This window comes from Suncus etruscus, chromosome 16, assembly GCF_024139225.1.
Source record: "Suncus etruscus isolate mSunEtr1 chromosome 16, mSunEtr1.pri.cur, whole genome shotgun sequence".
Classification (NCBI taxonomy): Eukaryota; Metazoa; Chordata; class Mammalia; order Eulipotyphla; family Soricidae; genus Suncus; species Suncus etruscus.
In genome coordinates, this window is record NC_064863.1 from 65,215,576 (window position 1) to 65,233,518 (window position 17,943).

The 17,943-nt window shown below is 39.2% G+C and overlaps 2 protein-coding genes across 2 annotated transcripts in view; one reads left to right on the forward strand and one right to left on the reverse strand.

Annotated features, from left to right (window-relative positions):
- FAM47E (family with sequence similarity 47 member E) overlaps positions 1-8,116 on the forward strand; it is a 32,001-nt gene extending 23,885 nt beyond the window's left edge. The window contains exons 6-7 of the mRNA XM_049789875.1: positions 4,123-4,200; positions 8,026-8,116. Of these exons, the coding sequence (XP_049645832.1) occupies positions 4,123-4,200; positions 8,026-8,088 (141 nt within the window). The 3' untranslated portion in view covers positions 8,089-8,116. The remainder of the gene's footprint in view (positions 1-4,122; positions 4,201-8,025) is intronic.
- Positions 1-17,943, reverse strand: part of SCARB2 (scavenger receptor class B member 2) — a 146,911-nt gene that overhangs the window by 117,749 nt on the left and 11,219 nt on the right. The window lies entirely within an intron of this gene.

The window sequence follows — 17,943 nt, forward strand, 5'->3', positions numbered from 1 at the left end:
GAATACCTCACCCATTGCCTCCTTTAGATGGAAAATCTGAGACAAAAATGGTAGATATTGATATCATTTCTGGAACAGGTTATGAATTATACAAGTGAGGCATCACACAAACCTAGAAGCATAATAAGATCCTTGTATAAAGATCTCATAATATTGTAAATAATGTTTAACAGATTTTTTTCCCTTTTTTTATTGCTGAAAGCAAGTTTCAGACTAAATCTTAGCAGTACTGGAAATGTGAAACCTAAACTACAACCACCAAACTGTAAAATGTGCCTGCTCACAAGGCTGATGGTGGTGGTGGTGGTGGTGTGCACAGGTGTGTGTGTGTGTGTGTGTGTGTGTATGTGTGTCTGTGTGTGTGTGTATGTCTGTGTGTGTGTGTGTATATGTGAACACTGGTACATGGAAGTTGACATTGTGGTAAATTGGTACTAAAATATTATATGCCTAAAATCTACCAATAATTTTGTAATCACAGTTCTGTAATAACATAATTTTTAAGTAAAACACTAAGTCAAAGAAAAGGTACTTTATTGGAGGGTCATAGTATATGACTCAAAGTATTCAGTACATACTTTGTATACAGGAGGCCTGGTTTAATTCAATCCCTGACACTAAATGACCCCCAGTCATGATGCTAACCCTGTGCATTGCCAAATGTGACCCTAAAACTAAAACAAAATGAAATTGGGGCTGGAGCAGTGGCACAGGCCATAAGGCATCTGGCTTGCATGTGCCAGCCCAGAATAGACTAGGCTATTCCCAGGTGACCCATATGGTCCCCAAGCCAGGAGTGATTTTTGAGTGCATAGCCAGGAGTGACCCCTGAGCATCAAACGGGTGTGGCGCCAAAACCAAACAACAATAGCAACAACAAAACACACACACACACACACACACACACACACACACAAAATCCTTTCCTAAAAAAAAAAAAGTGAGAGAGATTATTTCAATGGTGAAAGCTGTTTAAAATGTGCCAGGGGCCAATACAATAAAGGCGTTAAGATGCTTGCCTTGCATGGGCCAACACCAGTCAGAATCTCTCAACATAGTTTTCAGAACAAAGCCAGGTCTGACCCTAAACACAAAGTCTAGAGTAAGTCCTGAATATAGCACTGAATTATTATTAATAGTATACTAATATAATATATTACCTTATAGTATATATTATATATTAATTTACATATTATATATAATATATATGAATGTGTATACATATATATTAATTTATAGATTATATAATATAGTATAATATATAGTTAGTACAATAATAATAATTAGTAGTAGTAGTAATATCTTTCCTCAAATGTTTGCTAAAATGACTACAGTTTATAAAAAATAAGCAATATTTACATTTTGGAATACTGTTGAGATAAATATGACAATATAAGATTTTTGAGTAGTTTATGCACAAGAAAGATAAAAACAATGGACTTTTTCTATAATGATCTATAATTATTTCATATTTTTGTAGTCCCTGAAAATTGAGTTTCCCTGTTTACTTTTGATAGTGCCACCTGGCTATGGCATTCTCATTCATAAGATACAGGTGAAGTGGTCTGGTAAGTCACTGTTCAGCTGGACATGACTGTATAGTTAGGAACACATGACTTTTATTCTTGGAAGATGAAACTGACATTAAGGAATTATAGTTTTATCAATGTATGATTCAATTTCTACATTGAAATAAGTAAATGTAAAAACATTTTTACATTTTAAAACCAAAGGTTTTGGAACTACATCGAGTTCTTTCTGCTGTCACTGCCTTTGGCATTTAGACCTACGCACTGTGGCTATAAGATTGAGTGGGGAAAATTCTGTTGCTCTCTCCACTACTTTCAATCTGGCCACCAAAGTCTCCACGCCAAGCAATTCCTTGATTCTCCACATATCAGCTTAAGTGTCCCACAGTTTAACTCAATTTTGACACTGTATCTGGGATAATTTTGCAGCTCATAAAGGCCTCAGCTCAACAATCTGCCTCCGCTACCACATCTCACTTTGTCTAGATGAAAGGACTATAAATTGGGGTTTCCAATATATCATTCTTTATTTTGACTTATTCTCAAGGTAAACATTTTTCATACTAAATTGCTGGTCATTTTAAAAAACTATCACTCAGGGGAGACATATGGATTGCTGGGGATAGAAACTATCGAAACATGCAAGGCAAGTTCCTATCCAATGTGATAGATCTCTTTGACTCCCATGAGTCTGCAAGTTTTTTGTTTTTTGTTTTTTTGAGGGGGGGTCACACCCGGCTGTGTTCAGAAGTTATTCCTGGCTATCTGCTCAGAAATAGCTCCTGGCAGGCATGGGGACCATATGGGACGCTGGGATTCGAACCAAACACCTTAGGTCCTGGATCGGCTGTTTGCAAGGCAAACACCGCTGTGCTATCTCCCTGGCCCCGAGTCTGCAAGTTCAACTGTTACATTTTTTACATTTTTTGTTTTGATTTTTCGGGCCACACCCGTTTGATGCTCAGGGGTTGCTCCTGGCTAAGTGCTCAGAAATCTCCCCTAGCTTGGGGGGACCATCTGGGACGCCGGGGGATAGAACTGCGGTCCTTCCTTGGCTAGTGCTTGCACCTTACCTCTAGTGCCACCTTGCCAGTCCCAAACTGTTATATATATATATATATATATATATACATATATACATATATAAAACATAATATATAATGTATATTATATATACAGAGAGATAATATTCTAGGAGACTCATTGCCCTAAAAAATGTACAGATTTTACACTTTTATTCTATTTTAAATGATTTTAAAAATATTTTTATGGTTTTTTTTATTGTAAGAATTTATTCAAGAGACAAAATTGATTAACATAATGAGGTAAGCTAACATAACATAATATAGTGACATAACATAACATATAATATAATTGATATACTAATAATACATGTAAGTCAAAGAAAGTTTCTGATTAAAAACATATTTTTTTCCATAATGGCTTACATATCTTTCACAGTAGTGTTTTAGGTACATATTAACATTGAATCAGGGAATACTCATCACCAACTATGTCCTCCCCCATTCCAGTTCCCTTTCTACAACCCATATACCCCACCATCACCCCCCGGGCTGCTAGAGTAGGTGGACCCCTCTTTGTCTGGCTTACTACTAGTGATCTCGTTTATTTATCGATTTTTAAAATATTTTTAATTATTTTGATGTTACTGATCCTACCCTAATCAATGATTGTACTCTACCCAAAGCCCCAGCCTTCCACAGACCCTTGTTTTTATAGACAAGAATCAGATACACCCTAGGGTGGGAGCAGAATGCCAAGTAAGAAATAATCCAATATACTATTACCAGGTCACATCCTAGGGTAGGGCACAATTATTGATAAGGGTAGGATCAGTAACATCTTTAAATTATTTTTAATTTCTAAAATTAAACCCAGAGCCCAAAAGATAGTACAGGAGCTAAGACACTTGCCTTGCATGCTGCTAACACTAGCTTAATCACTTGTATGAAGTGCTGTCAAGAGTAAGCAAGGAATGACCTCTGAGCATTTCAGGTGTGCTAACAACTTCTACAAAATAAACTAATTTAAAAACAACAACAACAATCACTCAGGAAAAGGGGCTAGCAGAGATGGAGGGGTGAGGGAAGAGAGATGTGGAGGACTGGTGAGCTCTCTAGGTACTGCAATCTTCTGACTCACCACACATTCACCCACCGAAAGCTCTCCAAGTTCTGTCTTTTGGTACCTTTTTTTTTTTTTTAAGTAGAGGTTTCATAAAGTAGAAATAGACATGATTGATCAACTAATTGGCTACCAATGATTCAATCTCTAGTTCTCCCTATAGGTTGCAAAGTAGGGCTAAAACCAAGGATCTGCTTGAAGCTGGAGTAATAGTACAGTGGGTAGGGGACCTGTCTTGCATACTGCTGCACCAGGTTTGATCCCAGCACCTCATAGGGTTCTCCAAATCCTGTCAGCCCTAAGCACAACCAGGTGTGGGCCCCAAACAAACGAAAACCCCATAATATAAGGAACTTTATAAGCATAAAAGCCTTTTTAAAAAAAGACTTGGTATGTGTGAAATGGAGCTTCTGAAAGCTGACCTTTTCTTGTTCTGAACTACTTTCAGGAGAAGTTGCTTGGAGACCTCCATGGAACAGTTGCTTTTAAGGAGTTCATTCAAAGCAGGGGCTTCAGGATGCCAAAGGTAAGGGAACTGTCATTTCTGAGAGAATTGCTTAGGGATCATGGTTTTTGATGGGAAGAACTCAGCACCCTGAAAGTATGACTTTGATCAACACATGCTAGGCATTGATCCAGGGGGAAATGGTATGTTTTCTTTAAAAATGACAATCATAATAGAATTTTAGGCATTTTACCATTTTTATTCTCCCTATTTTATATCTCCCTATCTAGTTTCTGTACTCAGGGTTTGGCCTTCATAGGATCAAAGGGATTGGACTGGAGACATAAATCAAAGGGTTAACACATACACTACATGCTGGAGGTCCAGGCTTCATCCCCTGCATCTCAGAGTGCTCCCAAGCACCACTGGCAGCATCCCCTAACACTGAGTCAGGTATAATTCCCCAAACTGCACATTGTAATCCCCAAAACAAAACCCACTAGGTAAACAAACAGAAAACAATGAAGTTACAAATAATCAATGTGCAGGGCATATGCCCTTTAGATTTTGTTACTAAAATGATTTCATCAAAGGACAGAGAGTAGTGGCTTGGCTGAAGACTCATGGAGCTAGGAGCACCTTTTGGTGGCTGTGCTATGGAGTGAGTCTCATGTACAATTAGGTGAGGACAAAAATTCTCTTCCTAGGGGACCCCACAAGTACTTCCTGCTCCTTTTTTCTCTTTTTCTCCTTCTGGTTTCCTCTTTTTTTATGTAGTCAAACCTGCCTCTTTTATGGAGTAGTGGGTTTGGAAGATAACCAGGAACATGGGTGACCTGAGGGGCTGGCAACCACAGCTATGATTATGAAACTTACTAGTCCTGGCCTCATGGCAGAAAACAAATAGGGCTGGGACATACGTGACAGCTAAAAGCAGTCCCTATTGTCTGATTTCTTGATGTTTCTATGTTGGGGATCTTAGGAGGCCATAGAGACAAGATAGTCAGCTGTTCTTGGAACTGAAGTACTAATATCCCCCAAGTTTTTAATATCTTTATTAATGGCAATTCCTTGTTGATGCTAGTTTGGCTCATAAAATATTTCAAAAGAATATTTTGCTTTTAGATAGAGTCTAGGTTGGGGGAGAGAGGAGGCATTGAATTTTTTTTTCCCAACAGCGATAGACCTAACAAAAGCATATCCTTAAGTCAATACTGGTTGAAAGTTAAATCAGACAAAGTAAGGAAAATCTAGTAAATGTGTCAAGGTGGGATCTAAAGACTTTATTACAGAACTGGAATAAAACATTTCCATTAGTTCTGAACATCAACCATAGACCTGCTAGATGTATTTAATATGTTTATATGCATTCATCTATATATATCATCTATATAAGGGTCATGTGAGTATATTTAGATGGATAATATATACAATATTAGTATGTCTTATACATTATATATTTTATCTCTCTATATTTTGGACCATACTGGTTGATGTTTGGGGACTAATCGTGGCTCTGTGTTTGGGGTTCACTTCCAACAGAACTCAGTGAACTACAGAGTAACCAGATTGAACTAATCTTTCAGAGTACTAAGTGTGCTTTGAATATACTCAAACTGTTGAGCTAACCCATATTTAGATATCTTTATGTAATCACAACTATGCATATGATTATATATTATAAATTGACTGGATGTATGTAAATATTCTTTTGGGAGGGGCATATTTAGCAGTTCTTAGGGCTTATTACTGGCCCTACACTCAGGGATTACTCCTGGCAGAGTAAGAGGACTATATGGAGTGCCAGGGATCAAATCTGAGTTGACTACATGCAGTTGAAACATCCTACTTGCTGGACTTTCTCCCCTGTATATATGTAAAAATTTTAAGCACAAATAGTTATGCGATATTTGTGTATATGTCTACATGTGTGTATTCTCTGACAACATGAGGTATATACATATCATTTGCTCCTGCTTTATAAATCTCATAGTTCATCTTACATTTGATTGTTTGTACCTACTCCCAGCCTGGTGCTTAGGGGACCATGTGGTATTAAGGATGGGACCCTTACTTCATTATGCAAAACATGTGCTCCAGTCCTCTGAGCACTTTCCCCAGTATTATATAAGGCAAAACAATGTTTGTTTGTTTTTTGGCTCTTGGGCCACACCTGGTGATGCCCAGGGGTTACTCCTGGCTATGTGCTCAGAAATCGCTTCTGGCTTGGGGGACCACATAGAATGCCTTACCCCTTGCACCACCGCTTTGGCCCCCAGCAAAACAATTTTTCCTTTAGTTGTTGTGGGAACCAAAATAGCCATGCTAGGGGGCATCTGATGCTGAGAACTAAATCTATGCCTTAAATGTACTTTAATATTTTTATATATACTTTACCACATATCTGGCCCTGTGGCAAAACACTCAAAATTTTGGTGGTAGGTGAGGGAAGATCTGTATATGCCTCAAAGGGCTGGAACACATATTTTACATAAAGAGACTTAAATTTGATCACTAGAACCATATGTTCTCCCAAGATCTAATCTGAAGTAACACCAGAATACTTCGAGGTATAGAACGAAACCTCCAAAAAGGCAATTTTATGAAGGCAGAGACATAAAACTAAATGTAAATTACTTTATTTGCATATAAAAACATTAACTTTGGGGCCCGAGAGATAGCACAGCAGAGTTTGCCTTGCAAGCAACCGATCCAGGACCTAAGGTGGTTGTTTCGAATCCTGGTGTCCCATATGGTCCCCCGTGCCTGCCAGGAGCAACTTCTGAGCATAGAGCCAGGAGTAACCCCTGAGCGCGGCAGGGTGTGACCCCAAAACCCCCCCCCCAAAAAAACAAACCAAACCAAAACAAAACAAAAAAACATCAACTGTAACCATGGTTTAAATTCTTAGCATGACATCTGGTTTCTTGAGCACTGTGAGGGTCACTTCTGAGCAAAGTCAGAAATAGTATCTGTGCACCATTAGATATGGCATATCCTCCCAGATGAATTAACTAAAATATTTTCTGTTGTTTTGATCTATTATTTTAATGATAATTTAGCTAACTTTGGGGGACATGCCAGCAAGCCTCACATAATGGCTATATTTTTGGTGCAGCTTTGCCTAAAAGAATTGAAGTCCTTCCTGGTTACAGCTGAGCCATCTGTATCTCCTATAGCATCTATTTTATCAGTGATATTTTGGCTGAGAGACAGAAGCAAATCTATTATAGTAAGTGGTATGCACACATCCTATGATTACTTTGTTTTGTTTTGTGCCACACTCAGAAATGCTCATGATGACTAGGCTTTTTATTCAAGAATTACTCATGGTAATGCTCTGGGACCATATGGGTTGCCAAGGATTGAACTCGGGCCAGCCACATTCAAAGCAAGTGCCCTATTCTCTGTACTATTTATTGCCCCAGTCCATCACTATCATTACTTACAAACATTTTTACTTGGACACTGATTTTATTTTTATGTCCACATTCTCTGTCTTCTGTGTCTATACAACTTATATCTATTACATAATTCTATGTATTTACATGTGTATTCTGGAACATGCAACTAGATTTTTCACTTTATACATCATCGCCCCAGCTTTATTTCATCCCCACACAGATGAGTTCTAGGTTTTTACGAGCAGAGATGAGATTTATGAGGCTATGTTGAACTGGCGTCGGCTGGACCCAGAGCAGTGTAGCTCAGATGTAGGTATTTTGTGGCTTTACTACTTCCCCCATTCCAAAGTCCATCATAGATTGTGGTCTAATTATCCACATGAAATATTGGGTATGACAGAGTATAAGATTGTGATTTGGGGTATACTAGAAATGGTGAGCAGGACTATGGATAGTACGTTTGCTTGTCAATATAATGAAAGTTTTCTCTTTCTCTTTTCAGTTCCTTGAGAAGGTAGAGATCAGGAAGGGAAGCAAGAAGTGCAATAAAACTCCATTAAAATAATTCAAGCATAGAAGAATTATGTGACGATCAGACAGATTTTTTTTTATTATTTACTTGGTTATTTGTTCCTCTTTGTTTTTGTTGTTGTTAGGGGGTGATGGGTTTTTTGTTTGTTTGTTTGTTTGGGGGCCATTACTGGCAGTGCTCAGGAGTTACTCCTGGCTCTGCACTTAAAAATCACTGCTGGTAGGTTCAGGTTGAAGGGAGCATATGGGATTCCAGAAAAGTAACCCAAATTGGCCACGTGCAAGTCAAAGACCTTGCCTGCTATACTATCACTCTAGCCTGTCTTCTTACTTTAAACATTAGAATTTATGAAATGTGTCACGCTAGGGAGGTGTACCAGTGACTTGGAAGCACTCCAAAATCATCTCTAATACTTACATTGTGTTCTGCTTCAACATCAGTACTGTACATATTTTACTGATTCTGACATCAGAATTTGTATAGTATTTTCATTTGTATAGCATTGTCAAATGACGTTCTTATATTAATAATTTGTATGAATAAATTGAATCAGAATTTACTTGATTGCATACTCCCAGAGTATTTCCTGGTTTTGAGTGAATTACTCTTTTCTTTCCTTAGAGTATGTGGGAAATTGATAGAAATATGGGATTATGAGAAAAATTGGCAGAGATTTATCGCATAAAGGGGAGTAAAGAAAGGTGATGGAGAATTCTGAGCACAAGCAAGGCCTGAATCACTCGAGTATAGCAGCTGAAGCAAACACAGTTAGCTCTGTGCAAAAACCCTCTGTTCTTCAAAGACATACTAGCTTTAACTGAAATTTAATTTAATGTATTTTCTGGCGTATAAGACAACCGGGCGTATAAGATGACCCCCTAATTTTACAGTTAAAACATAGGTTTAGGCCTATATTTGCTGTATAAGACAGAATGATCCTGTGCTGCAACTGTATGTACCACAGTGAGCCAATCACAACAAGCAAAGGTTCAAAGGTTATGCTGTAATAGACTTCCTCTCTGACTCTGGCCGATCTGAGTAGGCTTTTGACAGTGTAGATTCGGGTCCAGAACATTGTCTAATTTGCATGCATCAAAAGCCTGCTTGGATTGGCTGAGTTAGAGAAGCGGTCCGACCTCCGATTTTTGGTTGATTTTTTTTGTTTCAAAAGTCTTATACGCCGGAAAATACGGTATGTAAAACTGCTTGCTTGCTTCTGCTTTTGGAGACATCAAAACAGAGCAGACCCTTTGTTCAAGGATGAGAGTTGGCAGGGCTACCCAAACTCTTGGTCCATGTGAATAAATTCCTTTCTCTTCTACCCACTTTGGGATGCAATTGTGATTCCTTGAACTTTCCCTAACGAAAACATACTTTCCTTCATTTAAAATTTAATTTACTGGTTTCTCTTGGCCCATTTTAGGCATGTTAGTTGATCCTAAGTGTATATCAGTAATATAAGGCTATAAAGTTGAAGAGGAAATTCCAAATGGCATATATTTATATTAACTTACAAACTATATTTTATTAAAAATATCAATGACCATACTTGCAAGTGGCTGACCTGAGACGAACCCAGGTTTGATCCACAGCATCTGATATGATCCCCTGAGCCTGCCAGGAGCAACTTCTGAGTGCAGAGGCAGGAGTAACCTCTGTGTGCTGCTGGGTGTGCTCCACCCCCCCCCCCCCAAAAAAAAAAGAATTAGCAATGATTACTTGCGAGTATCATTTTCACTCACCAGAATACATCTTTCTAGATAGCTCTATGAAACCCATTCTGGGAAATCTCCTTAAAAATAAATTTTATATGATATTTGGCCCTACAAATTTATGAGTTACAGCATCTCTCTTCAAATATATGATCTTGGTGATAACCTTCATCTTCTGCTTTTGTTACATCATTTACCTGAGTGGTGGACAGATTAAACTGTAATTGGTGCTGTAAATGAGTTTTAATTTAGAAGAACAGGAACTCTTGGAAGATGTAGTACACAATAGAAGCAATAAGCCCCAGCACCAGGATGTATCTCAGTAGTAAAACTGTTGTGTTACATATGAAGCTCTGGATTCCATTCCCAGCACCATGGAGATAGGAGGAAATATGGAACCGCAGAGTATCATATCACTCCATTGCCATAAAATTGGTTTCATAGTGAGCAACGATGTTGAGTAAGACTATAATGTTGGCATAGGCAGAAGTTTGTAAAGTAAATTGAAAATCCTGAATAAGTTCGGCTGGAGAGATAGTATAGAGGGGAGGAAGCTTGCCTTGTACATTTCTGACTTAGATTCCATCTACACCATATATAGTCCCCTGAGCAACTCTTGGAGTGAACTCTGAGATCAAAGACAGAAATAAGCCCTGAGAATAGCTGGTTGTGGCCAACTCTTCCCCATTCCCGCACCCCAGGTCCAGATAAGATGCTATTCCTGTAAGGTTACATTTCCTGACTCCGTTGATATTTCAACATATCACACATGCTCACACAGGAACCACCGAGGCAGAGCTGCTGCTCTTGATAACTCAGAGGAGGCAGAAGCCGGTTTTACTGAGTGAGCTGGAGCAGGTTTGGGGCCTTCATTCTTAGGTTCTTACTTAACTTAATTACTTAACTCAGCAGTTAAGCAGCAGGTAGTGTTGGCAGTGGAAGTCTGGAAAGATACATTTCTTCCTCTGATCTTATTGTTCTTGGTGTCTTTTTATGCCTACTTTTATCAAGTTCAGTTTTAATCGATGGACATATTCAACAAAGACAGTACATATCAGTTTTGGGAGGGGAAATCTAAGTTGTTGACCCATGTTCAGCCTGTATTTGTACTTTCATGCCTACTTTGCTTGGGAGCTCACTGACAGTGGCAGTTCCTGAAAGAAGTGGGCTGACTGGATTGGCCATTCTCTCTATACCACATCACTCAAGTGCATTGCCTCAGTGGAGGCCTTGGTGGGGATTCTAAAGTGAGTCCTCCTCTATATTCCTAACTCCCGCTCCAACATCCTTGTCATCAATAACGCTGACTTCCTTTTATTTGATAAATTAAATATTTTATTGGTATTGAAGTAATCTGGTACAATAGTGTTAATGCTTTTAGTGTACTGATATACCAAAGTGCCAGTGATCCTCCACCATTATCGTTATGTCATTTCTAGTCTGTCACTTTACCTTCCACTCCCCACTTCCTTTACCCCTCTTCCTACTACTTAGTAACCTTAGTTCTGTTGTCAAAGTCCAGGACTTGTTTTTATTGGATGAAGTGGATGAAGTCCATTCTCTTGCTTTATTTATTTATATACAACTATGAGTGAAGTCATTCAGTAATTCTCTCTCTGACTTTGTTTACTTCACATGACCACCTCTAGTATTATATCACTTGCAGTTAAAGGGGAAATTTCATCTTTCTGTATAGCTGACTAGTATTCCGATGTGTATATAGACCAAAATTTCTTAAAATATTTTTAATTAAAGTATATGGATTTACAAAGTTATTCATAGTTGGGTTTTAGTTATACAATGTTCAGAACCAATCCCACCACCAATGTCAACTTCCTTCCACCAGTGTTCCCGGAGTCCATTCCATTCCACCACCCCTCCCTTACCCTTTAGCCTGCCATGATAACAGGCACTTTTTGAAGTTTGGTTATTAAGGTTTGGGTCTCATGAATTTGTGGATGTTGATTCTGGCTTGTATATTTAGTTCTGTCCTTTCTTAACAGCACCAATACATATTTGTTCTCTTGGCCCCTATTATTTATGAATATATATTATATATGAATAATTCATATAAATTCACATTTATAAACCAGTTTCTTTACCCACTCATCTTGTTATGGGAATTTTGGACTCTTTTCAATCTTTCCTATTTTACAAGTGCTTCAATGAACCTAGGTGTGCATCTTTCTTTTCTGATGTTAGAGCTTAGAAAATCAGTTCATCCCCAGTTGAAGTTGGAAACAATTTGCAAAAGTCTCATAATAAATGGGCTGTGTTTATTAGTGCCACACAGCAACTCAAGATTAGGTTCTCAAAAGAAGAGTCTTTGTATTCTGTTGAGTTCCTGGCTCAGCTACATCTCTCTAAAGCCTGCACTCTGATTCTTTTCTGGCAGGGCAAAACACTTCTCAGTGATCCCATCTGTATTTAGTTATTCAAGCTCACTGAATCCACAAGGGGCAGAGGCAGAGCTTCCCCCAGTAGCACAAAATCATCCCTTGCTTCAGGCTGACTCAGAGCTGGATACAGCGTAGAATTATAAAGAAATGAGTTGAAGTAGTACAACTAATTCTGGTTTTCAAAGCTCAAAGAGGAATGCAAATAACATGCCATACCATCACATTTCTAATGGTCAGCTCTAATAGATGACAATAATCTCAAGAAGGTAGACACTAGTAAAACGTTGTTAAATAACTAGGACTGCTTAATATGTTCTCTTTAATAATGATTGTATTTGGGACTGGAATGATAGTAAGCAAGTAGGGTCCTTGCCTTGCATGCAGTTGACCTGGGTACAATCCTCAGCATCCCATATGGTCCCCTGAGCACCTGCAGGAATAATTCCTGAGCACGACTAGGCAGGCCCCTAAACCAAACCAAACAAAATAATTGGGTTTACCAATAGGTTAACTAAATAACTAAAAATTAGCAGCTAAGTTTTTGAGCTATTACAAACAATCTTTAGCACATTACATGTTAGGATTCAAGGCAGCAAGGGTGTCCCTCACTACAGAATGGAGACAACTGACCTCCCTTACCTTGTGTCAATTTAGTTCCACTATGAGCATTATAATCATCATGCAAAGTAGAAATAGCCTTGTCACACAGGAGAATAGAAAGAAATTCTCTGTCAAGAAAGACTGCATTACTTTGGGTCTGCTAAGAAGCAGATGGCACACAGGGACTAGATATTTAAAGAGATTTGTGGATGAAGGAAACAAGTGATGATAGGAAGAGGCTTTTTATTATTCATAATCAAATCATAATCATGATTGGTCCAGTGGAAGAGAGGAAAAGAGGAAAAAATTGAAATAGAAAGTACCTAAGCTAAAGCAAAATTAAAAAAAAGGTTTGATCAAGCCAATATGTAGTCCTCAAGACAAAGTTGTCTAGAGGAGGAGTTCCACATTGCGCAAGAATGGGCCTTGCTTCCCCTGAGTACTCAACCATCAGTGAGGATCAGCCCAGGGACTTGAGTCGAGGGTAGGAATGGATGACCCAGAGGGACAGCAGCTGTTCAGTCCGTACAGATGCAGATCCTGCTTCAGGAGATCTGAGTATGTTCCTCCAGTGGGTCAGAGGTTTTAGGAACATGAAGGCATTTGATCTTCCCCACTGTTCACATTTCAGCGGTCAGATTCTCATTCTGTCTCAACTTCTGCTCTAGCTTCAAATCACATATAATGCCTGACATTTGTGCAATCAAATGATCTTTTGATTCACAGAATTAATAATTCTTTTTTTTTACCCTCAGAACACAAGAATACAATACAAAAATCCCTTCCTCACACCTATATTTATTGCAGCACCATTCACAATAGCCAGGCTCTTGAAAAAACCAAGATGCCCTTCAACAGATGAATGGCTAAAGAAACTGTGGTACATATACACAATGGAATATTATGCAGCCATCAGGAGAGATGAAGTCATGAAATTTTCCTATACATGGATGTACATGGAATCTATCATGCTGAGTGAAATAAGTCAGAGGGAGAGAGATGGATGCAGAATAGTCTCACTCATCTATGGGTTTTAAGAAAAATAACAGTCACTTTTGCAACAATCCTCAGAGACAATGAGAGGAGGGCTGGAACTTCCAGCTCACTTTAAGAAGCTCACCACAAAGAGTTGTGAGTGCAGTTATAGAAATAACTACACTGAGAACTACCATAACCATGTGAATGAATGAGGGAACTGAAAATCCTGTCTAGAGTACAGGTGGGGGTGGGGTGGAATGGAGGGAGCTTTGGGACAATGGTGGTGTGAATGTTGCACTGGTGAAGGGGGGTGTTCTTTACATGATTGAAACCTAATCACAATCATATTCATAATAAAGATGCTTAAATAAATACTTTATTTAAACACCTTGATTACAAACATGATTGTGGTTGGGTTTCTGTCATGTAAAGAACATCCCCCATCACCAGTGCAGCATTCCCATCACCAATGTCCCGATTCTCCCTCCTCCCCACCCCACCCCTGCCTGTACTCTACACAGGCTTTCTATTTCATTCATACATTCTCATTACAAAATTAATAATTCTTTTCCTTCCTTTTTTTTTTCTCTCAGTTTAAGAACTGCGAGACATGAAATGCATGTCCAAGGGGTCCCTGGTTTGGGGTATGTGTGTTTATGTAAAATTTCTAAAAAAATAATTGATTCTTCTTTCTTTTAAACATGGTATCTAATTTATTTTCCTAGAGTGTGGGCTGGACTTGATTTTAAGAAATAGAATATGGGTGCTGAGCAGATGGTAAAAAGGACTACAGCACATCCTTTGCATCAAAGAAGCTCAGGTTTGATCCCAGGCAATGTGAAAGAAAGAGAAAAAAAGGAGGGAAGGAAGGAATGAAGGAAGGATGGAAGAGAATAAGACAGATGTGAATTTCAAGACTAAATCAGATTTAAATCAGAAGAATCCTTGTGGCTGCCTCCTTATTTCTACATGAATATTTATCTAGGAGATACAACTTTTCCTGTGTGAGGACACAGAAATAGCTTAGGGAATGGTTCATACGTTGAGGAAATGAAATCAGATGAGATTACAGTGTTGTCCACATCCAACTGTAATATCATAAAAGATTGAGTCATCTCCTATGTTTCTGCTGAATCCTGGCCCACTAAGTGGCTCTAATGTTTGTTTTTTTTTTTAAACCAGAAGCTCCCAAATTTATTTAGCCCACCACCCTGTTTTCAGAAATATTTCCATTTTGAAATGGTGTGGGTGGCACACTCAATGGTGTGCAAGGCTTACATGTGGTTTTACACTTAGGAATCATTCCTGGGAGCCTTGGGGAAACTGAATGGCACTTTGTGATGGGATTTGTGTTGGTTATGTGCAAGACAAGCACCTTACCAGCTGTATTAGCTCGCTAGCCCCTGGAAATATGCCTGCTAAGTACAAACACCCTCCAATGTACCAGAGACTATTACCATCCAGTTCATTCCAGTGCTCCCCCTTCCCTGGCAAGCACTCTTTTAAGTGTTTTTGGAAACACTTATTTAAACCATTATACAAAGAGAGGATTTATTAGGTAACTAATATGGATTGAGGGAGCTGGAAGTAGGCCACTACTAAAATAAGACCCTACAGTGAAAGAGAGCAGGAAAACGTGATGTGGGTGAAAGCTGGGAGAATTTTGAGAAAAGCATTAGTGAATATGAAGAATTTGAAGAATCTGTTAGCAGAAGTAAATATGGATTTTAAGGAGGCAATAGGTGAAGGACTGAAGGACCATGAATGAGACAATACTAATGGGAGTTGAGAATCAATGGACTTTCTGTTATATAATAAATAAAGCATAGTCACATGATCGCACAACATAAGATGGCACTTTGAAAAGACACATAATGGATCAGGTGCCCTAATTCGAGTGTTGAAGGTATTGTCTGTTGCCTTCTTGCTGCCTGCAGGTAAAATGAAAGAGGATATAGAAAAATGAAATGAAGGATATTTGAGCGAAAGGGAACCAGAACTTGATGTTATTGAACCTCTAGTCCTCTTGAATAATTTGATGTCTGAATTGAGAGATTATTTGCAGAATCGATGAAATCCAAATTGATGCATAAAGAGACACTTCCGGGGAGGATAACTAAAGTATATAGCACAGTGTAGTGCATGCAAGGTCTTGGGTTTGTTCCCTGCCACTGCATGGCCTCCAGAGCACTGCTGGATTTAGCCTTGGCGGAACTTGAGCATTAAACTGTCAGTCCACACATTAGCTCTAGAATTACAGAGAAGGGCCCAGGGACAGCTGGAAATGGCTGCTACAGTAGAGCATTGGCTTTGCTTATATGAGGCCTGACATTCACACACACACACACACACACACACACACACACACACACACACACACACACACACACACACACACACACACACACTGAATTAAATTACAGTATAGTTCCAAGAAAACATAAACGTAAATCCAAAAATGTAATTTTTAAATCCCCTGTTAAGATTACAGAAAGATCAAAGATATTCCTTGAGTGTCAGGTTTCAGCTCAGTTAGATCAAAGCCTGATTAAAGTTTCTAAATTGTAACACACAGGTTTGTTGCATAAAGTATTTTTTAGAAACAGAAGGTCATTGTTCTTCAGTAAAACCTCACTAGAGAGGGATTTATTTTAGAGAGTTTTGTAGGATTGGCTTTTGCATAATAGTAAGGAACTAATCTTATTACTAGAGAAAACAGTAAATTTCTCAAGTTTCTGTATTTTTTAGGGCGGGGGCATTCCTAACAGTGCTTATGGGCAACCAGATCCACACATCCAGTGGTGCTGGAGGATGAGGTGAGTGAACTGCTGGGGATCAGACCCAGGATCCAACATGCGGAAATCATTTGCTCTACCACTTGAACAATATTCCCCAACACTTGAAAGATTTTTAAAGGGAGAAATAGCACAGTGGCTAAGCACTTACTTGCCTTATACTCGGCAGACCCAAGTTCGATCCCTGGTATCCCATATGGTTTCCTGAGCACTGCCAGGAGTGATTCTGAGTGCAGAGCCAAGAGTAGCCCCTGAGTATCACCAGGTGTGGCCTCAAAACACAAACAAAAGGGGCCAGAGAGATAGCATGGAGGTAAGGTGTTTGCCTTTCATGCAGAAGGTTGGTGGTTCGAATTCCCGCATCCCATGTGGTCCCCTGAGCCTGCCAGGAGCGATTTCTGAGCATAGAGCCAGGAGTAACCCCTGAGCGCTGCCAAGTGTGACCCAAAAACAAAACAAAACAAAACAAGACAAACAAAATTCTCAGGGCTGGAGTGGTGGCGCAAGTGGTAAGATGTCTGACTTTCACGCGCTAGCCTAGGACAGATGGCAGTTCAATCCCCTATGGTCCCCTAAGCCAGGAGTGATTTCTGAGCATAATGAGACCCTGCTTTTACCCAAAACAAAGGCATTCCTCTTTTTTGTTTTTTTGTTTGTTTGTTTGTTTGTTTTTTTGGGCCACACCTGTTTGATGCTCCTGGCTAAGTGCTCGGAAATTGCCCCTGGCTTGGGGGGACCATATGGGACACCGGGGGATAGAACCTCGGTCCTTCCTTAGCTAAGGCTTGCAAGGCAGACACCTTACCTCTAGCACCACCTCGCCATCCCCAGCATTCCTCTTTCTTTTCACCAAGCTCTTTGACTTGTAAAAGTCCACCTGGATCTTTCTTATTTGACCCTCCTCCTCCTGGTTGGTTAATAGTTTTCAGTTTGGTTTGGCTTGGGGAGAGGGGCCACAATGCGAACGAAGCAAACCTGACTCCATGATTCTCTCCTGACTGGCTTCATTCAATTCTTCATGGCTTCCCTACTTCAGACCCATTCTCCTGGGGTTGAGAATACGGCACAAGGGGTGATTTCACAATAGGCCTCAAATTTTCCCCTCTCTGAACAGAAATTCCATTCCTCTTGAACCATTGTCAGTTGTATATGTTTTGGGTGTGGAGAGTGACAGGGACAGAGGCAGATAATGGATCTCTTGAGCTCATAAAGTTTTCAGATTGAAAGAGAATGCATTAAAATATCTTTACTCAAGGAATTAGTTTATTAGTCTTATCTATACTGAACCAGAGTCTAACTTTCCGGATATATATGGAAGCAACATTATATGAATAAACATTGAAATAAAGGAAGAATTAATGAACAATCAGTGAGAAGTCTATTACTCAGATCAGTGAGAACAAT